Below are 26,556 nucleotides of genomic sequence, written 5' to 3'. Positions count from 1 at the left end.
TATATGGTCATTTTTACCATATAAGGACCGACGCATGTGACGCTGGCGTTGCAACGGAAAATATGACCGTGTGCGGGAAAGGCGAACGTTAGAGCAAGGTCCTCTTTTTCAGGAGAGTAAATGAACAATTGCTTGTGTAGCTTTGACGAAGTGGATATAAATAACCACAAGATAAACCAGCTGGACAGTCACCGACGTTCACCTTCAATTATCCACGGACAACATGTGAGTAGTCTTAACTTTTGTGTCGATAATTATGTAAATTAATTCCACATGTGCTATCCCGAACTGTCACGAGAAGCTCCAACTCATAGTTTTGCAGTGTTGCAGTGTTTTTTGGGGGAGGACACGTGTCTTCCTTGTGTCCCCGTTTTGATTTATTTTTTACGAAGAAGAAGCTCGCAGACGGACTTTTTGACTGCCTGTTGTTTTTCCTGACCAGTGCAGTAGCAGGCGGGCTTGGCTAATTTCTTGGACACTTCCGTCTTTGTTTAAATCTTTGCAAGTCGCATTTTGCAGGCACTATGTGTTGTTTTGCAGCAGTGATTACTAACCTGTTTTATTAAAAAAATGGTATTAGTGAGTGACAAGCATGAGTAGACTGCACCAGACACAAAGGACACAGGAGTTATGGCTTGAGGAAGAGAGAGAGTAGTTACTTTTTTACAACTCAGAGAGAAATATTTAACTTAAAAAAAAAAGCAGTCTTGTAAGGGGGTCAAGTCAGGTTGGGGCCCCTGGTCACATTTCAGATGTCTATGAATTGCTGGCAGCCCCATCAATTTTCCCTGGTTTAATTTAAGACCTAGTGAGGCACAATTATTTAATATTAGACACAAAAAGCATGCAGAGTTTTGTATCATGACACCTCTGATTTATCTTGTGGCGTATTGGAGGGGCCTCGTCTTCTCACTACTGGACTTGGCCAACTATCTTTAACTGTATGTTTGTAAAGTAGCTGGGACTGGCTTCACTTCGACTTTCATAACCTACAATAGTATGCCATATTTTACCACCGAGTATTGCTTATCTGAAACACACCTGCATTAGATAAACTTATCTACTGTTAACAATCCTGTTGTTTACTCTTTTGGCAGAGGGACAGCTTGACTGCTGCTGTTCAGGGCTAAGGTCACAATGAGATTATAGTCCATCAAGTCAAGTGTGCAGGTTGCTCCCCAGCAGATGGCGCCTAACCCAAACCCTTATATGCTCTCATTAGTCCGGTACAGGATCCAGATTTAGGTCTCAGTAACATTTTATCTCTCTAAAATGTCATGCATCATCTGATCAGCTGCAGGTCAGTTGAATGAAGTGCTGCTAGTGCAGCAGGATTTATTTGTTGGACTTTTTAGAGATGTGTTATAAACTATAATGATGTCCATCCTCCTGCCAACACATATATAATCACATAATGGTAATAAAATACTGTTTTTCTTTGTTTGTTTGTCTTTTTAGTTTTTTAAATTTATATGGCAGGCTCTGAATATTGGAAGAAGTACCCAGATACTATTAAAGTATAAGTAGCAATACCACAGTGTAAAACTACTCTGTTACAAGAAAACTATTAACTATTACCAGCGAAATGTACTAAGATCTCTCTGTTCAGTGTGTTACATTATGGAGCCTCCAAGGTCCTGATGGTTTTTTTGGCACTTCAGTGGCTGTCCTGTTAGTTTGTTGCGGTTATGATGATGTTTTTCTTATGATGACTTCACACAAATCAATAGCCTTGCACAACTTCTAATCAGGACTAATCAGACACAACACCTGTGTAGTTATTTGGGATTACTCATTTATAACTATTCATCATATTTAGTCAAATTTTGTTTTGGATGTAAACTTAAAGTAACTGGTAACTATAAAGAATGTGGTGGAAAAAATAGTACAATAATTAAAAATATAAAGTAGCATAAATTGGATATAGGCCTACTCTGTAAAAGCAGCTCACAATTGTACTTAAGTACAGTACCTCAAAAGGACAGAGAAAATATGTGAGTGAGTCGACACATGCAGTGGTAATAATACTAAGGACTAATACTAATAATACTAAGGAAAAGATGGAACGCTACAGTCAGGGTGACCATCCTTGAAATAACTTTAGGAAATCCTGGATTAGAAGTCCACACTTGCAGACTTTTTTTTTTTTGAGTAATTTACTCATTATATTGTTTGTTAATTAAGATTTACGTGAGCAGTGTTCATACATCTTTCATTGTGTTGTTTGATCATGAGTGAACGAGTAAAGCACAGATAACTAAATAATAACTTTGGTTCAGTAACAACACTGCAACAATGTTCTCTTCTTATTACAGTCTAATGATTTATTGAGTGTAGCATCTTTATTTGAGTGTTGAATGGGGCATAAAATAGACAGTGTACTGAGGTCATGTCTGTTTTTTCTGAGAATTGATGGGGTTTTATATTCTGCAGTTGAAACATGCATAGTGGTTTACTTACATGTTTTGAAACAGCATTTAGACCTTTAATGTAGTTAATTCATGTTATTAAACAAAATATGTCAAATTTACGTGTACAAACACTTTTATAGACTTTATTTGTGGGTCTGGTCAGAAACTTCTGCAGGGGTAGGGGTTGCTTTGTTGGGATTTGGATTCGTGCGGTCAGAAATACGTTGCAGGTTGTCAGATGTGATATTCAGTTGAAGTCTCCTCCAGGGATTGAATGTCAACTCAAACAATAGTATGATCCCTCTGAACACACGGATCTCCAGCAGCAGTCCGGGGCATGCCGTTGCACCAGTGCTGCTCTCCTCCAATAGATTTAAAGTGTGCGCCCCGGCCGACAATAGAGGGCCTGGGAGTGGGAGGATCAGCACGGCAGCGATCCTTCTGGCTTTGTTACGCCTGGGAAGCCATTTTGGAAATCTGCTTGTTGTGCACTAGCATAACACACACAGGCTACTTGCAAACTTTTGTGTTTTTATCAACTCGGTAAATAACGTTAAGGATCTGTAAGTCCGCAGTTATAAATAACCTTTCTTTAAATGTTCCGTGCGTCGGGATGCGCGCACAAGTTTACGCATCTTCCGTGATAGTAATGTGAGGATCTGTTTTCCTTGTGGATTACGCTCTTTGACAATAATAACATACATGGACTCTAACCACGCGGGCAAGTTGACATGTTATTATAAATAACATCCCATGTGTTATTGTGGCTGCGGTGTTTGTGTTGTGAATGTGTCATTTGGTTTCATCCAGATTTATTTTGTACTCGCTGAGCTCCTTTACCCACAACTAACGCAATCAGGCCTTATTTTGTTCGGGGATATTTATACATCTGCGATATTACTACAGTTAAATATGTTATCCGCCTTTTTAACAGTGGCTGCTGAGTGCGTGTTTTGACAGATACATGTGAAATGAAACGAGTATGATAAGAAATGTTGTATGAGCCTATAAGCCAGTGCTTTCATGAGTGACTGCGTTGTCTAAATACATGGCGTCTAAATTTAGCACCGGGCAATGTGAGTATGTAACTGGTCTTATATGTCATTTGGACGGACGCTGACTGAAATTAATATTCAAATCAACTATGTGTTTTTAAGCGGCAGCACCCTGAACACTGTCTTGACAGTAGGTGGAGGACTTGTCGCAGGTATTTTGCGTAAAGGAGCCAGCAAACCAAAACGTGTGAGGAGAGTTGGGACTGTAGGTGTGTGTGTGTGTTTGTGTGATATATACCCCGCATGGTCTGTTTATTGTTGGGCCTGTCGCCGGAAATATGAGCTCAAGGATTAAATGCCATACTATTTCTGCAAAGATTCAGTGACATGCAAAAGATAAATGACTCTTTATTAGAAACACCTGTGTCAAACTACAGTTTCAGAGCACTCTGCAGAAGATCTAGATGGACTGCAGGAGATTTGGTATTTGATTTTGGAGTACCCAAATTCAGCACTTGCATCATGATTCATTGCACCAGTTGACAAGTCCAAAAAAAAAAAAACTAATCCCGGCTAAATTAAAGCACTGCCTTTAGCTTTTGGATATTTGTTTCTGTTTATCCCTCTTTTTAGGCTCAGAGACTTGGATGTGGATTTATAACCTGATTAAGATTATGGGTGGAGATTCTGTTGGTAGATTTTAGGAGAAATCCATCTGTTTGTTTCTCTGCCTTTGTGTAATTTCTCAGTCTGAATAGCTGAGTAGAAGGTGCATGCTCAAGATGTATGAGGAAGTTTTGGCCATGTGGTATGCAGCGTGCTTACTCAATAGTTTATTAGGTACACCCAGCTTAAACTAGTGCGACAGACCAGCAATAAACCCCATCGTCAGGAACTTTCTAATATTCAGTTTTTATTGAAGCTATTTTAGAGAGGTTTTTTTTTTTTTTCAACTTTCTAACCACTTTGGAGGATGGAGGAGTTGTGGTGCAGTTGAATTTTATTGCATCATAGAGGGAGGTGTAAACTTAATGTAGAAATATGCCTTATTGTGGTTTATTGCCACACCTAAAATGTGGTTTGAATGTCCACCAAAGAGATATTTACTCAAATTATGCCGTACTTCATAGAGGATCAAAGATTAAAATGAACCTAAATGTATGTGTTAGAGATTTGTTCTTCGTTCCTGTCTCATAAATTATCTCACAACCCCTCAGATTTGTCTTGTGCCCCCCGGAGTACAATGCAGTACAGTTCAACAGCACCACAGCCAGTTAAATCAACACCTCTTTAAAGCAGTTTCAGCAAAACATGGAAGATTAGAACCTTGAAGAAATTAAGATTTACTGTAGAACGGTTGTAAGAGCCTCCATTAGTATTAACAAGATGTTTGGTGTGTTTTGGTAACAGATAGTATTTGCTCAGCCTGTTCACATACTGTAGCACAGGTTTCACTAGAAGCTCAACCCAGTTGTTTCCCGCCTATTGCCTAAAACTCAGCCCCACCCCTTGCTGTTTTACTTGGTTTCATAATACTGCTCTCTCAGTGCGTGTGGAGCAAACCAAAGTCACGGTAGGAGTAGCTGCCCTGGTGAGGAGTCTGCTTAATACAACGGGAGAGAGGATCGTCATTCCCCCTGCCCTGTCTCTGCCAGACATTGCTGTCAGTTGCCGCCTGTTTGCCGACCAGAGGAGAAGAGACAAGTCATTCATTACAGCTTCACTGGCGTCCGTAGCCTTCGTCAACAACCAGCCAGAGCCAACATGCAGGAAGAGGTCGGGCCAACTCTCATCCACTGTTAGACCCACAGTAGCATTGTTGTGTTCCTGGGGAAAAGGAATGTCCAGCAGCTCTCATTAAGGCCTGCCTGTGCGGGGCTTGCTGACATTGTTGTACAGCGTAGCAGTAACCGGTGGTTGTGTTTTCTTGGAGAGCAGCCCAGTGAATAGCGCTAGAATTGATTTAGGAAGAGGCAGGGAATTTACCAGTGCTGTATTGAATTTAATGTGTAGATGCAGATCTGAATCTGTTTCTAAAATACAATTGGACGGTGGCAAAACTTGAGCTCATCGGCAGAACTAATTTGTCTGCGAGACACAGGCTGAACAAGTCAGTGCATGCAGGGTTTTTTTTTTTGGTTTGTTGTTTTTTTGTTTTCATGAGTGTGTGTGGAAGTTAGTTTGTGCTTGTTAACCCTCTCCACCATGTCAGCTCTGGCTAAAGAGTCCTGTCCCTTGCGTCCTGACTCTTGCAGTCTAAACAAAGAAGAATGACCATGGATTTCTCCCAGCTGCACACATATACGCCGCCACAGTGTGCTCCAGAGAACACTGGCTATACCTACTCTCTCAGGTGAGACCTCTGTGCCTTGCTGCAGTATGCTGGCTGCAGCATCAAACAGTCAGGCCTGTGGTATTTCAGTTACACCCTACCTGTCATTTATGACTCAGATAATTAACTGAGAATGAAGTGAAAATTGTCCTTGAGAACCTGCTGCTGCGTTTTAATCTGTTTTAAGGCTTTGAAAGTGTACTGTGTCAAGCAGCTACTCTATGTTCCATTTGCTCTTGTCTCTCTCGACAGCCTTGATGCTATTATAATAACTGTTGTGAGTTTACTCATGTCATTATGACTGTGCAACATAATGAAAGGTTTTCTTTCTGCCAAATTACCCCAGAGGTTGTTTGACATTCACTGCTTTGTCTGCTGGTTTTCTCTGTCCAGGTTTTGGACAAAATCTTTAAGACTGTATGTTGTTTTTAGGACGCGCAGTGCTTCGATAGTCGAGCCCCATTTCCAAGTTACATTGGAAATTGTATACAAACACAATTATAGCAGGAAATGTTTGAATGTTTTAGCTCTCAGAGGTTTTGAATGTCAGTTTTTTTTGTTTTTTTTTAATCCTGTGCTTGTGGTTTTGATGACTCAGCCTCATGATTCAGTTGGTGTGTGTTTATATGCTTAGTGGGGAGTTGGGGGAGGCCTGTGCAGGGTAAAAACAGCATGTACCCTAAATTTCTCTGTATGTACTTTTCCTATATTAAAGAATCAAGCTTCGAACCGCAACTTCTTTTTAGCTTTTGAGAAGTTAAAGACAGTGTGGTTAATTTTGCATAGCACATACCATTCCTCTAGCACCAACCTCTCCTATTGTGCTTCTTAATCCATTCATTGTTTCTTGAACTCCTTGAGATCATACCACAGGTGTCATCGACACTTCACCAGGAAGGTCTGTGCATGTGGAGGAATGTAGCTGTCCTCAGTGCTCTCACTGTTTATGTCGGCGGGTCTCAGAGCAGAGAAAGGCATTCGTGCTTAACTCGCTTTCTGGCTTTGGGGAAAGGACGACCTTTTGTGTGAGCGGAGGGCAGAGGCCTGTCTTAATTTAAGTGAGAGTTTGAAAGTGTCTTGTAAAAAAACAAGTTCGAACAGAGACCTTTCATTAGCTTTACAGCTGCGTTTTGCAGAAATGCAGAGCTCATTGTGAAAACTGCAGTCAGCAGGACTAGGAGTTTGTTCCCATCCAGCTGAACAAGTTCAGACTGTAGTTTTTAAAAATAATTATACGTCACATTGTGACATTTTAATTCGTTGCATTCTATATTTTAAATGTCAGCAGCTCTTATAGTTTTATAGGTTGTGGGTATGGCATTGATGCACACTGGGAATTTGCCCCGGGATGTAAAGTAGCTGATGTTGTGTCATGACATAAATGATAAAACAACAGGCAAACAAACCCTTAACATCTTTATCATTGCAGCTTCATGGCACACAAAGTGCATGAGAGCAATGTGAAATCCAGTCTCGGTAACCAGTCTTATGAGTCACCCACTGTGGACTGAGGCAAAGTAAGATGATTGGACAAAAGCTCGTTTGACACCCCGCTGGAATCTGCCAGGTAGGCTGGAACAAGCTAATCGTGTTCCTTTGAATGCAGTCAGCTGAGCAGCTATTAATGAACCTCACAGTCACAACCGTGGCCCTGATCCCAGGATTAGACTAATAGTTTATGCTTCTTGACTAGCAAGTTGAGAGATCTGTGGTTTTTATTAGCTTGTGTGTACTGCAGCCGAGTGCCTAATGATTCTCAGCTCTCCTGAGAAATAAACTTTATGAAATTTAAATCAGTTAACTGAAGGTGGTTACACATCTTTGTCTCCAACAGCTCATTGTGTTCAGACCCTAGAGGGTGTCTGTACGTGTGTGTGTGTGTGGCCTAAAGTGAATACAGGATAGTACGGATAGGGCCGGGGTCAGGTGACAGAAACCGTTGGCCCATCTGTTGTCAAAACTCAAAAGAGCAGCGACAAGTTTTGTGGCACTGAATGGTCCGGGAGAAAGAGGGAGGGGAGGCCAGCAAGTCATGTTCTGTTTCCGTCTCTGACACATACTAGGGAGAGACCACTACAACATGAACTACCGACCTCGTGTTAATTTAATTTATACTGTAAATAGAGTGAGTGAAACACTTTTATCCATAGATTTATAACCCAGCCTCAAGGTTTTTATTAGAGAATTGGGAGGTTTCTGTGCTCTCTCACTTCCTCACAGCTTGTGCAAAGCTTCACCCAACATTCAGACATCCTGAAATTTCAGTTCACATTTTTTAATGCAGATAAATTTAGCTAAAGTCTTCAACTTGAGATGTTCTGTTTTCCTCTCCTAATCATAGGAAAGTGCCTCTTATACTTTTGTTTACAAACAGGTGATATTTCTGTAGTTGTTTGTATTTTCCAGTATAATTTCCTAGAACAGTTTACAGATGTTTAGAGGAGAAAATGAAATGTTTATGTTCTAAAAGAAATATTCTGTTAAACCGAAGAAGGGGTGGATGTGCTGGAATAGATGGAAATATTATCACAAGCTCTGTGATACACCATTGGGCTACAGTTTAGAGAAGTAGTGCATCAATAAAACTTTGTGATTTGCATCCCAGCTGTAAGGTAGTACGGGGCTTATCTGTGGTTCAGCATTGAGCTTTTTCCACCTCTTGTAAGACTGACTGCGCCCATCTCCTCACTGAAAGCAGGTGTGTGTGTGTGTGTGTGTGCCTGTATTGACTCACACAAACCCTTCATATTTGATGATGGTGGAAGTGGGTCAGTGGGGCTGGGGCTTCTGGTTGGAGAGTTATTCCCCCAACAAACCACAGCCGAACTGGGACAGTAGTAAGCAGCAGTGGTAAGTTATCTGATGTGGCTGTTTGTTAAAAGCTGTAAAACCTGTGAAAGATTTTCAAAAATTTGATGCAAGATAAGTAGATGTAAGTAAACTTCCCATCCAGACAAAGATCTGTTGAGTGCTTTTTTTTTTCAGGTCTATTAGTTGGCTGAAGCTGCAATTTTATTATGTCCATTAATTTAAAATCTTTTTAAAAACTGACTAACAAAAATCTAAGAGCGTATAAAATACATTTGGTGCTGTGACATTTGTACACGCAAGTCATGCTCTGCAAGACGAGGTTCAGGGTTACAGATAAAGCTTGTTCAGTGGTCGCCAGTTGGGCGGTTGTTGTTCACGCTGCTGTCACAGTTGTTTTTGACATCTGGTCAGAGTGTATTTCAGTTCACGCACCACTGCTCAAGTGCCAAGCAAATGACAGCAGCTGGAGTCTTATTCCTTTTTAAGGGTCCATCTTACAACAACACAGATGTTTCAATAACTGTTCTACTTCTCAAAATGTTGATATTGGTATTTTAGACATTAGAAGCATTTCTGTTTCTGTATGAGTCAGGCTAATGTCCTCGTGTGTAATAGCATCTGTCTGTTGTTGTATGGTACATGTCCAGCTTCCGCTCCTGATAACCGTCTCTCTTGAGCCAGGGGAGCTGTTTTAGTGTGGTCTCCGTGGCAACCGCGGCAACATGAAACGGCACACTATAGCGCTATAACATGGAGAGCGAAGGACACCATGGGGCGTTAAGGAAAGTGCTGTCTGTGGGAGGAAAATGAGGGTGGGCTGGAACGATCCTAATCACAGTGGTAAATTTTTGCCCACCTAGTGATGGTCTGATTGGAAATTTGAAGGTTCTTCACTCGGTCCCAGACCCCCAGTCCCTGGCCTTTTGTAAATATAGACCTCAGGACCTCAGGGGAAAAGACTTTCCACTTTGTAACAGTTTGAGGAAACTGGAAGGCAGAGTGTGCTGCAATTTTGTCCCCTCACAGATTTCCAGAGGCTCTCGCAGCTGGGTTTCAGGGAAAATATTGAGCAGTAAAATTTCAATAAATGCAGTATTATTGCACAGTGTCACGGGGAGAAATGGGTGACACAATACTCCGATTTAGAGCATCCCATATCTCTGAAATGATTAGATGTTGGCAACACATGAAGATTTAGATACAGCGTGGTTGCCTCAGATTTACTTATGTTTGCACTAGTCCCATATATCACGCTCTGGTGTGTGTAAGAGAGGAGGGAGAAAACTTAATTTATGTAGGTGTGATTGGATTAAAGAGCCAACCAAGCAAGTTGCATTTTATGAGATGAGATGGCAGCCGTAGGCTCATTGGTAGAAAATGCCATGAATGATTTTAAATATCTGAAGTAATGTTTATTTGCAAGCATAACATTTTATTTTATTAATCTTTTAATGTGTTACATAGTAGACAAAGGACATGTAGCGCACACTAACGGTTAACTGACAACCGTTTTCCAACTTGGAGTGACAGTTTCATTGGGAACAATACGCCCCCTTGCCTTGTAAAAACTTTTTTAGATGGCTTCCTGGCAAGTATTCGACAATGCTTTCTTAACCACACTTGCGGCTTTGGAGCTGAGATTTACGACTCATGTGGTTTCTATAATCTCTCTAAGATATGCGTGTGTGCGTGTGTGAGAGAGAGAGAGAGAGACCACAGATGGAAGTCAGTGGGTTTTTTGTGGTGTAAGTGTTAATATTTGAACTCACTACTGAAGACTTTCATTCCAGAGCTGCAGGTTGGTGCCTATAAGATGAATCTCTAAGCCTCTTCCCTGTGGAAGTCTAGCAAAGAAAAGAAATCAATTATTGCTTTTTATATTTGGCATTTATTCGGTTATCAAAGTTATGAAGGCTTTTATTTAAGCAAAGTCATTCCCTACTTCCAGATGCAAAATAGACCAAACAGAAATGTGTCACTGAGCCCAAAACTAATTTTTTTGTTCAATTCAAATGCAAACCACATAGTTCTGCTGTGTAGATGGTAAAGAACCAGATCCTTGCATGTAAACCTGATGTCTTTATGCTTTGTGATGGGATCTCGTATTTTTGCATGCACTATGCAAAGCAGGCAGAAGGTGGGTGGGTGGCAAGTCCCTTTAGTGGCAGCAAACCAAACATGGTGCTGGAGATGCAGACTCACCAGAAGCAATGCTGTCCAGGAGGAATTTGTCTTCTCTCCGGATAGATCTAAAAAGAAATAATGACAAGCTGGTTTTTCCTCTGTCGTTTTTCTAGTTCCTTGTTGTCTCCAGGGTACGATAACTTGACGAGCTGGTTAAAGAGCAAAAGCTGAAGTGATGGTGCATTTATCCCACGGGCAAATACTTTAACGTGTGCATGTGATAAACGGCTGAAATCCAAACACCCCATCCTGAGGCTGTCTGGAAGATGCGATCCCAGTTTAATTCAGCATGTGCATCTTGAAGTGACCTCACAAGTATTAAGACATGCATCATGTCTTAATACTTGTTTTGTAGAGCTAACCCGATGAACTCTTATTGAACTTATTTTCATTATAATTTCCCAGAGGCCAGTTTGAAATAGCTTGTTTTGTGTGACCAACAGTACAAACTCCAAATGTATTCAGTATAATATTATAGATGACTAAATAAACTAACAACTTTACGGCTTTCTGTGTAATAGATAATGTGTTACGAAGTGCACTTGGATCACAGCTATCGATTTTAGGTCATGTATCTTGCATCCTACCAACCATGAACCATCCTGCATGGTCATTGCATGTTGCTCTGCATTAAAATATGTGCTGAATAACAACAAAGCAAAGCACAAGCTACTAAAATGCAGATCCCTATCTGATCTGATGCTCAGCGTAGTTGTGCACTGTGCCCACTGAGTGTGGGAAGAGTATCAAAGCTTTAGTGTTATGTAAGGAGAGATTCCAGGAAGCTGAATGTCAGCACGGAAGTGTCTTCTCTCTTAATACTGTATGTCTGTTTCTTCATCTGTGTCTTCTCCACTCTGGTCTGAAAGTGTTCGTCTCTATTTTTATGTTTCTATGTGGGCCGTGAGAGCCGCCTGGGAGAGAGCGGCACACAGATCCATTTGGATAGCCGGAAATGCTGAAAAGAGTTTGCAAACTAATTAAACGTTGTTTACAGCCTCTGTTGAGACAGGCTGGGATCTGAACAGTCAATAGATTTTAAACGTTGTTTTAGTTTGAGATGCATGCTTTTTATTTAGTGTAGTGGAGATAGGGGATTGGTGGGTGTGTTGTTCAAATAAGGATCACTGTTCATGAGTTCATGAGTTGCCAGGTAAAGCAGAGGGTCACATAAATGACTGTCTGGCTGTAGGCTACACAGACAGACAAGTCTCTTCTTTTTCACGCACACACACACCGCCACGCCCCAGGCACTCACATCTGTGGTGAATCCTGAGCCATTATACTGTGGTATGATAAAGTTGAATGTGTTTGCACATGAAGAAATGGCACGCATGAAACGTGAATCAAGCCGGTGCCGAGCTTTATTAACTTATATATTGCAATGTGGTTTGTGTATCCTGTGTAGTGCTCTCTGGATTCAGATTTGGTCATTTTGGCTCACTGGTATGAATACTATGGTCTTCAGAGTTTGAAAGCAAACACAAAAACAAGCTCTGCAATTGCCCACAGCTATTTTGAGCTATAAGATTTGAATTTTAAATTTCAATGAAGCAGATGATGTGATGGAAAATTGATTGTTCTGTTGATATCTGCCCCTCCTGCATTTAGGTGCTTGTGCTTTCTCACTCGTCTGCTTGCAGTGCGTCCTCCAGGGTCCCCATGTTCTCTACTGCATGTCAGCACTCTGTTCATCTGTCCTTGTATGGCCTCTTGTTCTGCTGTGTAACTCCCCTTCTCAGGCAGTTCAGTGCATAGAGATACATGATCTTGAGTTTGATATAGATATATTTGTAACAGTTTATTTAAACAGATTGTTTCAGCTGTATATCAGTTAAAATATGTTATGATTATCTGTTTAGTAGAGGCGTATTTGTAAGTAGCATGGGTTGGTATTGCTAACACCAGCTCTAATGTCAGTGTTGTTTTTATTAGGGGCGTCACAATTTCAGTTTTATATCAGATATTGATCCGAATAACTTGAAATCAAAAGCAGGGTCGACCTGTACCCCTGTTTTTGCAGGCGAGCTGATGCCATCAACTAACTCTTGTTTTTATGTTATTACTGATATTTAAATTGGACCATAAAGCCTTAGAAGAATCGTGACACCTAGTATGTCATACAATACCACTTTCTTAAAATGATTTTGTGAGCCCTATAGTGCCTTTGATATATAATATGGTATTGCTTGCATTCCTCCTGGGTGAGGTGTTTTCTGCAGGGTCCAGATGGTGGCTTAGTAGGTATGTGAGGAGAGACACAGGAGCACAGAAGAAAGGTTTTACTGTTTAGACAGTTTTTTGTGTGGTAATGTGGTTTTAAATCGATCACGTAGCCATATCTGTGAGTTTGATTTTCCACTCCTGAGTAGGTTTTATTGTGGGCAACTAAAGACATCAGGAGAGAGAGAGAACAGAAAACATAAGTCTCATAGTGTTGGAATAACAGCAGATATTCCACATGTAAATGCAGATGACAGCTTCAATCCTAAACAACTTGTACATTTTCTTGCGGTCATTCTCCCTGGGAATTAGTAGAATCTAGCTCTGATAATTTTTGGACAGGATGCAGAGGAAGAAGTACTCTCCCTCGTCATGTGCTCAGAGGAAAGCCAGTTGGAGCAGGAGGCAGAGCGAGGACGAAAGCACATAATTGGCTCTCAGTGGGAGTGTGTAATCCTCAAGGTTTAGAGCCAGAGGGAGGGCCAGAGAGCACCATCTACAATACACATGCGTATACACAGAGCTGATATTACCCAGTCTACAGTTTATCCTGCGTGCAAGTCTCTGCTTTACCGTATTCAGAAGGTCTCTGGTACATTTCTTGTTTATAATACAGGAAGGTCCTTCAAGTGGAAGTGGATTCTGTCCTCCAGTGACAGATAAAATGCTCCGCCCTGCCTTCCGTCTGTGGAGTAATCCTGCCTGACCCAGTTGAGCCACATGCTGAGGAGTGTGCACAGCCTGCAGTCAAATGCAACGTGGTCATTTCAGTTCAGGTTGACTTATTTAGAATTGAAAAAAAAAAACCAGCACAGCAAAAACTGTAAAAGTTTAACCTGCTTTATAGAATGGTATTGTTTATATAGGAATTAATCATGGTATTGTTTTAAGCTTTGTCTGCAGACAGACTATAGAAATAGTTTTTTTGCGTTTGCTGTGTGTTAGTCGAGGCTGAATGTTGGCTTTGACACTGCGTGCCTTCCCTGCCAGGTGGGTGTGGCCCTGTGAGTCACAGCTGCACAACGCATGGCAAAGTCAAACATTCATAATGTGTTTCCACTTACGGTTGACTTCTTTGGCAGTAGTGGGTTTTTTTTTTTAAAGCATAATTTGGATGTTTATCGGGATAATTTTTCCAATTGGACTCCAGAGGCACACTGTGCCTATTCTTTTGTGTTGTTTTCTCCCACCCGTGTGAGTGAGTCACTTCCTGTCAGCCTCACTGTCAGTTACTGTGAACAGCAGCTCTCTAAACACACTGCCTGTCACTTGTTTGTTTTTGTTTGCCTCTCTGAAGTTGCTGAGGATGACACACACACATCAGGAAAAGTGCAGTATATCCCCGTTCAGTGTTGATTGCAGGTTAAAAGTCGCTGTTTGTTGCCTCCACGCAGCAGACATCAGAAACTTCCCACCCTGGGATTAAACGTCACACAGTGCCCCCCCCCCCCCTTTTTTTTTCTCCCTCCACCAATTTTTCTAACTTTCCCGCTCTTTCTGCTCTTCCCTCGTTCGTCTCCTCTCTCAGCTCCAGCTACTCCACAGCAGCGTTAGAGTTTGAGAAAGAGCACCAGATTGCGGCTGTGTACGAGTCGCCCAGGATGTCACGGCGGAGCCTGCGTCTGCAGACCAGCGCCGGTCACTATGGCAACGAGAGCCTGGCTGATTACTCCCAGAACCACCACAGCAGCAGCAGCAGCAACTACACCAACACCAGGAGGGAGACACGGTGAGACTAGCAATGAGTGTGTTTACATCTTTTTAACGTCTGTTTGAGCTTGAGTCTACGAGACCAGCCCCAAACGAGTAGTCAGGTGCCTGTTTGAGTGACGTATTTCCAGTAAATGCCCAAATGCCTGGTAAGGTTTATCTGAACTCACTGTGTCACGCTTGATTTGATGAGGACAACCCATGACTTGCACTAGTGATCAAGCTCATATGATTTAATTCCTACATAAACAATGAATAAGGATAGACCGTACGAGTTAGAAGCACATAGCTCTACTGTACATAACCCAGCTCTGACACAACCTGCTTTATTTTGAAAGTTTTCTGCATGATAGAAAGGAACATATTTTTTTAAATCACTAATAAAAGGACATGATTTTTAATATTCATATTGACAGTATTGGACAGACCTGACTGTACATATCTTTCTAGTCTATTCAAAATATCTCTGTCATATTTACATGCATGCACCTCACACCTCTTCATGTTTCCTGTCTGTGCTCTTTCAGGACGCTGCGAAGCAAAAAGCAGCAGTCCAGTTCCGGCGCTCTGTCTTTATCCCTGAGCCAAGTCGCCACACCGAGGAAAACCCTCTCCTTCTCAGCTGTTAGCACCCCGGTTAACAGCAGCAGCGTCGTCATTCAGGAAAGCAACACAGCGTCTGATGCGTCTCTGCTCCCCTCCATAGTGGATCAGTCCCATCTGAGACACCGCACCATCACTACAACAACAACCACCACCTCTACTTCTGTGGATGGACACTGGGGTCTGTATCACAAATGATGCATGCACAAAATAAAGTTATACATAAACCTAGAATAGTATAAGAAGCAATAGAAACAGTAGAAAATAATACAATACTGGAAAATACTATTTTAGCTTATAACCTATATGATCAGTATTTTAGTAGCAAGTGTGAGAAGGAAGTCCATCACTGTTCTTTCTTCACAGTGAATATTTTAAAATGTATAATTTATGTGCAAAGCTGGACTCGTTGGATCTGTGGTGGAAAGTACATTTACTTAACTAATGTATTTAGTTGATTAATAAATTGAGTCTACTTTAATATTTTAATTTTATACTACTTTGTAGAAAAATATTGCACTCTTTACTCGACTTTGGCAGCTTTTGCAGATGATTTTAAAAAACTATATTGAGTCAATTCATTTTTATGCAGTAAATTCAACCACCCAATAGTCTATAAAATGAGTAAGATGAGCTCTACCTTACATGTCACTGGATCAATAATGTTAATGTGACACTGGCAGAGCCCGTTTTGGCTGTATAGTACGTTTAAATTATTAATTCAAGACTTGTAACAGATTATCTTTAGACTGTAGTATTGCTACTTTTACATTTTAGTGAAAGCCCTTGATACCTTGTACACCACTGAAGGTTTTTAGTTGTGCTCATTGAACAATGAAATTAAGCAATGTCATGCTTAGTAGTGTCCTTTTATGCTAATACTTCATGAATGTCTGTTTCCTTGTGTGTTTAAGTATAAATTAGTTTTATTTATCTGTGTACATGCTGCTCTCCATTAGGAAAGAGCTTCAGCGCTGACCACAGTTCATCAAGTGTCAACGGTGACGCCAGTGCGTCAAAGTCCCACACCTCGCTCGCCAATGGTTACGTCTGCAAAGACTGCTCTTTACACTCTCAGAACATGGACTCCTTTATCACACGGTCTTCATCTTCATCATCATCATCATCATCTCAGGCTGCAGAAGCTTCCTCAGGCACCCTCTCCTACTCCTCGTCACCTTTCACAAGCATATACTCCAGAGACCGGAGTCGAAGGAACAAGACAGGTGAGGATAATTGAATTAAATTAAATTGGACTGAAATGCAGGCTGCTGCTCTGTCTCACATTTTTCCTTCTGAATGTTGAAATTATCGGAGCTGGAAGGTGTTCATGAAGCTGTGTAAATGAGAAAATAATTGGTAGTGGTGTCTTTCTCTAGGTATCCTGGTGTCTATGTCTAACACGTGTATGCACTACAGCAAACGAGCCCTGGTCGCCATAGTGTCCTTAGTCACCCAGCTCTTCAACAGTGTGCTCTGGCTGGGTTCAAGGGCCAAGAGCCCTCCAGGAAAAGGTATACAGCAAGAGACATTCTTTGCTCCTCATCCATTATCTTTCAATCCAATTTTTTTCTTCTGTCTTTCGTGGCGGCAGAATTTGCAGAGTCACTCAGCTCAGCTAATTTGAAATTTTCAACCACGGTTGGTTTCTGGCTGAGCAAGACTCCCGTCATCACTCTTAATGTTTCCAGCTGAGTCATGCTCTTCTTCCTTTTTCACGTGTAACCTATCTTCTCTTTCTTCCTGGTGTTTTTTCTCTCCCTGTATCTTCTTTCTGTCTTTCACTTCCTCATCCTATCACCCATTTTATAATTGTTTTACTTTGTGTCTGTAGTTGTACCTCGACTGTGTGTTTGGACTAACCTTGTACTGGTGGCTGTGTCACCAGGTGTCCTTTTGTCGTTTTCGGACTCGATGAGACGAGCCGTGTCCTCCAGTTTGTCCCAACTGTGGCTGTTTAAGCAGACCACTCTCCACAGGGTGATGGGCTACCAGGCTAACGGCTATGAAGGACAAGAGACCAGCCGTTACTCGAAAGGTCAAGAGTCGCAGCTCTGATCTCTTCTGCTGCACTTACTATTAATAAACGTTCTTGTCACCATTTCTCTCCTTTCTAAGCTCTTACTTTTTTGTTTAAGGAAAAAGAAGCCTCATATCTGGTAGAGGGATCATCTCTTTATCTTGCCTTCACTTTCACAGTTTCTATTTCCAAAAGAGGAAGTATACTAGAAACAAAAATAAAACTAAACCCTCCCAAAGCACCATTTCTGATCTATCACATGATGAAGTTGCATTTTTAATGGGAGTTCACACAAGGTTGTGAGAACATTTGCACTCAAGCAGAACTAAAAAGACACCCTGCCTCCTTCCTTGTTGATAACAATTTTCATGCTCCTCAGATGTGGTGTGCAGGCAGTAAGCAAAATGTGCATTTTGGTTAGCATGCATGTAGCTTCAGTTTGTACAAGGTCAGTTTTCTTTCTAGTATACTCCTGATTTGAGCTGGTTCTTTTCACAGCTGCAGAAGAATTTGATCAACTCTGAAGCTTCAGTTTCATTTCTTTATTCTTATTTCTAGCAGTTGTCACAGTGTATCCTCTCAGCTGTTTTCATACTCCTCTATTCTCATGATATACTCAAGATATGGAGTGTCTCTGCCGCCGCACTCGTGACATGTGCATTTATTCTTCTTCTTCATTATCAATCATTCATTCCGTCGTAATTTTCTCACGCAACATGGTTTTGTTATGTAAATAAATGTGTTGTATGTATGTTGCAGCTCACTCGAGTTTCTGTGGAAGCATGAATGTGAAGGGCCTGGTGACTGAAGATTCATCACATCTCAATCTCAATGGTTCCCTGTGTAAGCAGACACACACACACACACACACACACACACACACACACACACATTTTCTCTATACTCCGTATGTTTTCTTGTGGTAGCCATGATTGACAGAGTTAATTATATGTGTGACCTGTGTGAGGACCAGAGAGCAGAGGTTGTGTGAACTGCATTAATTAGTCAGCAGATTGTTGACCGTTGTGACCTGGAAGTGCTGTTTCTGTTGAGTTAGACTTCCAAACCTATTTTCAGTGACCAGTTCAACCCAAAAACATAACCTACATGATGAGGATTACAGACATGAATAAACTTTGGATTCATAAGCTACTTGTTTAGTAGTTTAGTGGGGGGGTTTGCATTTATACAGACTGATATCTGAGAATAAACAGATGTGACTGAAGAGGTCAAATATTGGACCTTTCCTTAAATTAATACATGATCCTAAGTTACAAAAAAGAAAACAAAATATAAAGAAAATAAGACACACAAACACTAATGCAGCTTCGCAATAATCAGCATTCGGGATAAAAAAAGAATTGGGTTTGAATAGTGAAGTCTGTTTAGCTCCAGCTCCACACTGGTTAAAAATAAGCTGCTAATCCAAAAGTTACAGTGAAGTGAAAATAAAATAAACGCTTTAATGAAGTGACAAAACTGTGGAATGACCACTGGAGCATTTGAGGGTTAAAGACATTTTGTCATTCATTTAGCTGTGCATATTGTCATCACATACTCTATGTTGCATATAAGTGGCCCAGTTTTATTTTATGTTTATTACATACATATGCTTTTGTCTTTCTGTTTGATTTTGTATTTTAATTCATTTGATTATTTGCAAAATTTTATTACTTTTTTTTAATTTATTTTTTTAATGCTTGTAAGCCATCTTTATGTCATTCATTCACACATCCTTTGTTTTTGTTCTTTCTGTTTGCCTGCCCGATCACTTTGGGGTACACAGGTGATGACTGTAAAGGGAAGCAGCATTCAGAGACACACACCGTCCTCCTCACACAGTCCTCCAGGTCTCGGCGCCTGGCAGGGGCACTGTGGATCATCTTAGCTTACGCAGGTTAACCAGAACTTCACTTATGTTGATGACTCCCTGCAGATATTCTGTCACAAGGATGACCTAACCTGTTTGTAGATGTAGCTCCCTGCACTGTGCTGCAATTTAGATGATTCCCTTTTTCACCCTGCCCTCCAGGTTACTGCCTCCTTCAGCCAGGTTACTGTGTGGTGAGAGCAGGCAAAGCTTTGGGATCCGGGGCAGCGACCGCGGTGCAGAGGCTGCTCTCACTGTTTTGGATGCTCCTGGCAGCTCCAGGTTGGTTGTGCCTTTTTTCTCATTTTCGTAATATGTTTAGCTTCTTTCTTTTGCAATATGGTCTGATTGTGTTCTCATTCTCTGTATGTGTTTTTGTTTTTTATGTTTATATTTACATATATAATTTGTTCAATCTGCCCAGTGAAGGCAGGCAGGGGACTTCTGTGGTTTCTTGCAGCAGGATGGTACCAGCTGGTGTCTCTCATGTCTCTCCTCAACGTCTTCTTTCTGACACGGTAGGAACCCATCCCCTGTCATCTATTGGCTTGATATGTTTATGATAACAATTGAAGGGGGGTGCTCACAGTGATAAACCCACAGACAGTTATCACCTGAATCTGCAGCTCCCCCTCAACTGCCCAGCCCACAACTGTACAGTTTTGTTTCACAGCATTGTTTTCAGCCACACAATGCAGCTGTTCTCAGTGACAAAGCAAAAACAAAACACAACAGCAGTCACACAGTTAGCAGCTACCTGGTGAACATAATGGAGCATTGAGCAGCTAAAGAGCCAGATAGTTCCCTCAGTTGGTAGAGACCAAAAACGGAGCTAAAAGATAGTGACGATTGTATTCATTTTCCAGATGGCCAGAAGCACGACTCTGCTTTCTAACTACTATATGTTTGATTGCCAACCCCCCGATCTTAAATTGTTGTGTTTCTGTTGCCCCCAAGTGGCCAAACATACTGTAGGTCTAAATGTTCGAAGTGGATGATTTTCTGCAGAAGTGTTAAGATTTAATGTTGCCATTGACCTTTTAAAGAACAGACAACTGGAAGCCTTTTTGTCATTTGATATTTAAGTAAATTTAAACTTATTTACAAATGTATTACACAATAGTGTGCTTTTTAAAACTTCCAGACATATCTTGACAGCAAATAAGGTGGAATTATTCACCTTGTCTTGCATTTGATTAATAATTCAACATATACCATTATGAGAAACTGCTTTGACTGTTCTTGTAAATGTCTGTGTTTTTAAATTAACAGCATGTACTCCTCTCAGATGTGTGTTTATCTGACGTGTGTGTGTGTGTGTGTGTGTGTGTGTGTGTGTGTGTGTGTGTGTGTGTGTGTGTGTTTCAGATGCCTCCCCAAACTCTGGAGGCTCCTGCTGTTTCTTTTGCCCCTTCTGCTCCTCCTCGGTGAGTTCATGCAAACTCTCAGTGCTCCCTTCTTTTATAACAGGTGTAGCCCATTTAGTTTGCACATACAGGGAGAAAAAAAAAAAAAGAGTCTGAAGTGAATGAGGCAGTAGATGTCCTAACCAGCACGCATCCCTAGAGTACGCTGCAAATCCTGTACCAGATTCAGGTCAGCCTCTTTGGGCTGCCAATGAGTTTACTCCACTCTGTGGTTCAGCACTGCTCACACATCCAACCAGCAAAAGAGTGTGCTTTAACTTACACTACCTGTCGTCTATATGCAGCTTTATGGTTGTGGGGTCCGTCCACTGCTGCCCTGCTCGCCTACCTTCCAGCCATAAACCTAACTGAGTGGCGTCCAGCCTCTCCCTTCACCCTCCTGTCTAACTTGGTGCCAGCTTCTGCTCCGGGTCCTGCGTCTGTCCCCGTCCTTCCACCAGATACTCCAGTGGAGCAGACCCCAGCCACCCCAGTCTCAGAGGCACCAGTAAGATCCAGAGATTAATCAATGAAAGCATTATTAGAAAACACTGAGTGATTGTGAGCATGTGACCTAATTACATGATGTATGTTGTTGCTTTTGCCTTTTGCTTAACTGCACACTGTATTTTTAGAGATTAATAATCCCACTGTGTATCTGGTACAATGCAGGGCTGTCTTGTCACCACAAAACTGTAACTAGTTTTCTCTCTGTTCAATCCTTCATTCTCCTCCTCAGCCGATGTTTCCCCCTGTAGCGGTCTCTAGTGTGGACTTGGAGCGACTTGAACGTGTGGAGCGCCAACTAGCCCTGCTGTGGGAGCGAGTCCAGAAGGGTGACCAGAAGCAGGAGCAGGATCACAGAGACATCATGGGTTTCTACAGCACCCTGAGGGAGCAGCTCCACACTCAGACCGACAGGGAGAGCCTCGGACTGTGGGTGTCCTCCCTACTGGAGAAGAGATTCGGCATGTTACGGGGAGAGTTAGAGGAGGAGAACACACACAGAGCACAGGTAGGCAGATGAGGATAAGTGTGTAGTTACAGGAGTGATGTTTTGCTTACATGTGTCTCACTTTATTGCTCTTTATCTCTACTCCATGTAGAGTGAGGAGCAGCAGAAACAGCACCAAGAGAGTCAGGCAACACGGTTGGCTGATTTAGAATTGCTGCTCAACGCTCTGAATGCCAAAACGGAGGTATGTAGAGCAGATTCATTCCTCAGAGAATGCATGTGTGTGAAAACAGTGGCAAAATGGACTTTTATGTTTGTCATTTCACAAGCAAATTGCACACTAGTGCCAATGTTATCTAAATGTCTAGATGTCGATTGGACCACTGTTGAATGCTCCAATGTCCAAAATTAGAAATAAAAGCACACCTAATTCGACAAATCAGAAAAGCAAGCAAGCAAACACAAGACTATAACCCATAATTAAGTACAGAATGTAAGAGCAGAGGTCAAATGTTAAACATTAACAAGGAATACACAACATGTGCAGTCTTGCAATACCTCAAGTCTAATTATTAACTTAAAAAAACTCAGTAGCAGAGTTGGTGGCACACGTACACAACCATAGAGACTACGGTATTAAAAAACAAAAGAATGTCCTGACAAGCTCAAGCAGGTATGAAGACAGATCTAGTTTTAAGTGTTTCACAAAGGAACAGTGGTGTTGTATCAAATATCTAATGGGAGTGTGGAGGTGAGAGATTGGGAGTTACCTCATACATGTAACGTGTTGCAGGAGGTTCGACACAAGCAGCAGCAGTATGAGCACGAGAAGCAGGAACGAGAGAGAGAGGTTGTCACTCCAGCTGCAGACCCAGTTCCTGTCAGGTAAAAAAAAAAATCACCTTGACTGGTTTTTCTTCATTTAAAAAAATAAATAATTAAGTTTCAGGATTTTGGCAGCTCACGTCTCTCTTTCCCTCAGTGTGGGTGTGAAGCAGGAGGACCATGATGCTCTGCTAGTGGAGGTGCAGAGACTTGAGGCAGAGCTGGGCAAAATCAGACAGGACCTGCAGGGTGTTGCGGGATGCAAGGGCAAGTGTGAGCAGCTGGACACACTGCAGGAGACGGTTAGTAACACAAATATTTACTTGTGTTTGTGTTAAAAAATAATATTGACTTAATGTTTACTTTCTGTGATGCAGTTTTGTAAAGTATTTAGACTTTCCTGACATCCAGTTTACATTACTTAAAATGATTAATTGATTTCTGTGTTTTACTCCAGATATCAACCCAGGTGTCCTCCCAGGTTCGTAAGGAGCTGCAGGCCCTGTTCTTCGGCAGTGGTGGGTCAGGAGAGGAGCAGGATGCACTGCCTGAGTCTCTGGTCCTCTGGCTCTCCCAGCGCTACGTGAGCACACCAGACCTGCAGGCCTCACTGGCCTCACTGGAGATGAGCATCCTGAGAAACGTGTCTCTGCAGCTGGAGCTTAACCGGGCCCAAACCCTGGGTGAGGCCGAGTCCCAAGCCAAGACCATCGTTCAAACAGTAACTGGGACTGTCCAGCATACTGCTACCACTGAGGGACTGACAGAAGAGGTAACCTCGTCATCACTGTGGATTTCCATCTTCATCACATAATCTAAGCTGTTTGTTTGGGGCTCTTATTCAACCTTTCACTCTTGTGTTCACTCCAGCAAGTGAAGCTGATTGTCCAGAACGCTTTGAGGCTCTACTCCCAGGATCGAACAGGCCAAGTGGACTACGCCCTGGAGTCTGGAGGTAAGAAGGAAGCCTCACAATGCTATCAGTGCCTGTCCATCCTGGGCCTTTTATACAAGTCACTAGTTAACCCTGTACGGATTAGCAAGCTGGCTGCTTCACAATTCAGTACTCTAATGTACGTCTCTTATGTAATGAGGCTGCAGGCATTAGCCAGGCTTAAGGCCAACAGGGTATTAACAGGAAAAGCCATGGCTCCATTGTTATGTCTGTTACTGATCAGTCTGTTGATGTGACCATGAAAAATGTTCTGATAGCCTTGTAGTTTTTAGTGTAATTATTGTTTCCTCTGTGTTTGTGTGTTCAGGTGGCAGCATCCTCAGTACTCGCTGCTCAGAGACATATGAGACCAAGACAGCCCTCATGAGTCTGTTCGGACTGCCACTCTGGTACTTCTCCCAGTCTCCACGTGTTGTCATCCAGGTGAGCTTCACCATAAGAGTTTATTTTACTGATTATGTAAAGTTACAGTATAGGTTCATAGTCAAGAATAGTCAGGTGAAAATAAAAGGGAAATAAAAGAACTCTTAGTAAAAGCATTGGCTGCTGTTATAAGACTTATTTTCGTATTTCTCCCTCCTCAGCCTGATGTGTACCCAGGTAACTGCTGGGCGTTCAAGGGCTCTCAGGGCTATCTGGTGATCCGATTGTCCCTGAGAATCTTGCCTACATCCTTTTGCGTGGAGCATATCCCCAAGGCCCTGTCCCCAACTGGAAACATCACCAGTGCCCCACGCAACTTCACTGTTTTTGTAAGAAACATACTTGCATAAAGCTTTCCAACAGGACAGTGCAAGAATGAGTGATGCATACTTATTTTCACTGGTGTGTTTTTTTTTTTTGTGTGTACAGGGTTTAGATGATGAGTACCAGGAAGAAGGAAAGCTGCTGGGAAACTACATATACCAGGAAGATGGGGAGTCACTACAAACCTTTCCTGTTATGGTAATTTAAAACGCACTTCCCAAACTGTTAGAAATGAAAATCAGTTCATTTTCAAGCGGCATGTTCTGAATATTTCCCCCCTACCCTTTAGGAGCAGAATGACAAGACCTTCCAGATCATCGAGGTGCGGGTGCTGTCTAACTGGGGTCACCCAGAATACACCTGCATGTACCGCTTCAGAGTCCACGGAGAACCTCGGCCTCAGTGAACCGACCACTAACATAACTGCTCACACACGACGTATCACACTATCTGTACATAGCTCTCGCCAACTTGTTAAAAACAGAGGGGACTTGGCAGTACTTTGTGGACGTTTTTGTATGAAAGACACGATGAAGAACACAGAAGTTGTGGATTGTTAAAGGAACGTGCCCAGACTGAATAATGAACATGTGTTTTGTAAAATTGAAAGAATCACAGGAAAGTCTGTATGGGGACTGTCAATGATCGCAGAAGAGGAACAGAACCACGGAAGAAGCTAAAACTCCAAGTCCCCTTTTTGTAAAAGGTCTCTTGCACTGAAACAGTCCATCAGGGCGGCTAGGCTCCACTGAGCAAACAAATCCAACCCCCCTCTTGGCACCTTCCACTTCTACAGGGAGGTTGACGCTTGAAATGGGGGATTACAGACTCACCTCCACCATTTCCTTACACACTTCATCTCAGTCTGATTTGATTTCTGCTTCTTAATCGTCTGTTTATAACTTTGATTTCCTGTTAGTCTTCTATCTTCAGGATCAAAGCCACTGCACCTTTTGCCTGCGACACTGTCCAGGCATGTCACTCCCTTTGTTGCTATAGTTATTGCAATGACTTTAACTGAACTGCAGGACTGGACACACTCACAGTGGGTGTATACTGGACATGAAGGGTTCACTACATTCAAGGCTTGGCATCATGTATCCACATAGCCATAACTAAGATGTTTTTTTTTTGTTTTGTTTTTTTCTTTTGGAACTGAACATGCTGCCTATGGACAGGCTCTGAATGTTTTCTCAAGTGGAGGCTTTGATGCAAGTCATCCTTTAACTTCACAGCAAACACTATAATATAACCACTGACCTGAGCTCTGCGTTTTTAGAGCAGCAGGAGGCTCTTCACTATGTACATTAGAAAAAATATGTGTACGGTTATGGATGGACTCCAGGATTCATTCTAGCATGTGACTCTTTCCGAAAAATACTCTAACTTCTACATGCATCATGGAGTGTGTCCTCTCTGAAGTTTTGAGTCCTAGGCCTGGATCTCAAAATACCAATCAATGTTTGAAAGCTACATAATATAACTTCTCCTGTAGAGTGTGATTTTATTTTTTTTCCCCTTCTGTTTCTACCCAGAGGAGACTCTTGTCCGTCTCCCTCTAGCTCAGTTATAAACGTCCTCCTCACATGGGCTCCCCCTATTCTGAAACCCTGAAGGAATGTAATCTGTATATTTCATTGTTGATAGTTGGTCCTTTATAATATCTGCTTTTATCAGTGTTGCTTTACAAAAAAAAAATCATCCTTCGTTACTATTATTATTATTATTGTTATTATTATTATTATTGCATTACTACCATTATTTTTACATTGTGTTGTTTTGCTTTTGTTTTGGGGTTGTTGATAATGTCAGAGAATGCACTGCAACAACTTGTTAGAGATATTTGTGGCACAGGTCTTCACAATTTGTTTAAAAGAAATGGGGGATATGTGTAGTCATCAATTTTGGTTGCAAATATGGGGAAGTCTAAAATTCTATGTATAAAATAATGTTTTGTTCACAATCTTATTTATTAACAAGTCAGTTAGTGACTGCAAGATATGAGTTACTGCAATGTATATTTTGTCAAAAGCTGTTCAGTGCATTTTGGAACCATCTTGGGACTTTTTTTTAAGATAAATGGCTATTTTTGTTCAGTCATGAGATGACTTAACTGCTTTGGAATATATTCCAATAAAGACTTTAATTTTGAAGAACTTCTCTGAATAACAATCATGGTTTAAGACTAATATTATTATGCTTTACATCAACAGCTGTATATTTTGGTCTTTCATAATTCTTTCATTGTATAACATCTGACATAATATAGGGCTGAAATTTGCCCTGTGGTTAAATAACTGTCACAAGATCAGTATGAAACAAGAATCCTTTAAAATGCCATAAATTACGTTTTTACTTAAACATACCAAACATTGATTTATTAGTTTTTTTTAAACACAAATATAAAACACCCTAACTAACAAAGTACATGGCAAACCTTTAGTTTGCACCATCATTTGAAATAACTACAAATACAATGTTTATTGAGGTACATGGAGGTTTGGATTAT

The 26,556-nt window shown here is 41.5% G+C and overlaps 1 protein-coding gene across 8 annotated transcripts; it reads left to right on the top strand.

Annotated features, from left to right (window-relative positions):
- The first annotated feature begins 43 nt into the window (after positions 1-43).
- On the top strand, positions 44-26,219 carry sun1b (Sad1 and UNC84 domain containing 1b). Of its 8 annotated transcripts, none has more exons than XM_019253309.2 (23): positions 2,866-3,132; positions 5,662-5,759; positions 14,485-14,685; positions 15,194-15,450; positions 16,229-16,495; positions 16,649-16,783; positions 17,158-17,307; positions 18,049-18,132; positions 19,076-19,186; positions 19,322-19,441; positions 19,584-19,677; positions 20,528-20,586; positions 20,871-21,073; positions 21,305-21,580; positions 21,672-21,764; positions 22,314-22,405; positions 22,503-22,647; positions 22,803-23,117; positions 23,216-23,300; positions 23,608-23,723; positions 23,885-24,052; positions 24,153-24,245; positions 24,337-26,219. In XM_019253309.2, exons 2-23 carry the CDS (start codon positions 5,677-5,679, stop codon positions 24,451-24,453), a joined length of 3,264 nt encoding a protein of 1,087 aa, XP_019108854.2. In that variant the 5' UTR covers positions 2,866-3,132; positions 5,662-5,676; the 3' UTR covers positions 24,454-26,219. The 8 variants fall into 8 exon arrangements, with proteins under 8 accessions (XP_019108859.2, XP_019108854.2, XP_019108855.2 ...); XM_019253310.2 differs by having other exon boundaries at positions 2,875-2,974; XM_019253308.2 differs by lacking the exon at positions 2,866-3,132 and adding an exon at positions 4,790-5,182.
- The last annotated feature ends 337 nt before the right edge of the window (positions 26,220-26,556 follow it).

This window comes from Larimichthys crocea, chromosome XII (assembly GCF_000972845.2).
Source record: "Larimichthys crocea isolate SSNF chromosome XII, L_crocea_2.0, whole genome shotgun sequence".
Lineage (NCBI taxonomy): Eukaryota > Metazoa > Chordata > Actinopteri > Sciaenidae > Larimichthys > Larimichthys crocea.
This window is presented reverse-complemented; position numbering and strand designations above follow the sequence as displayed.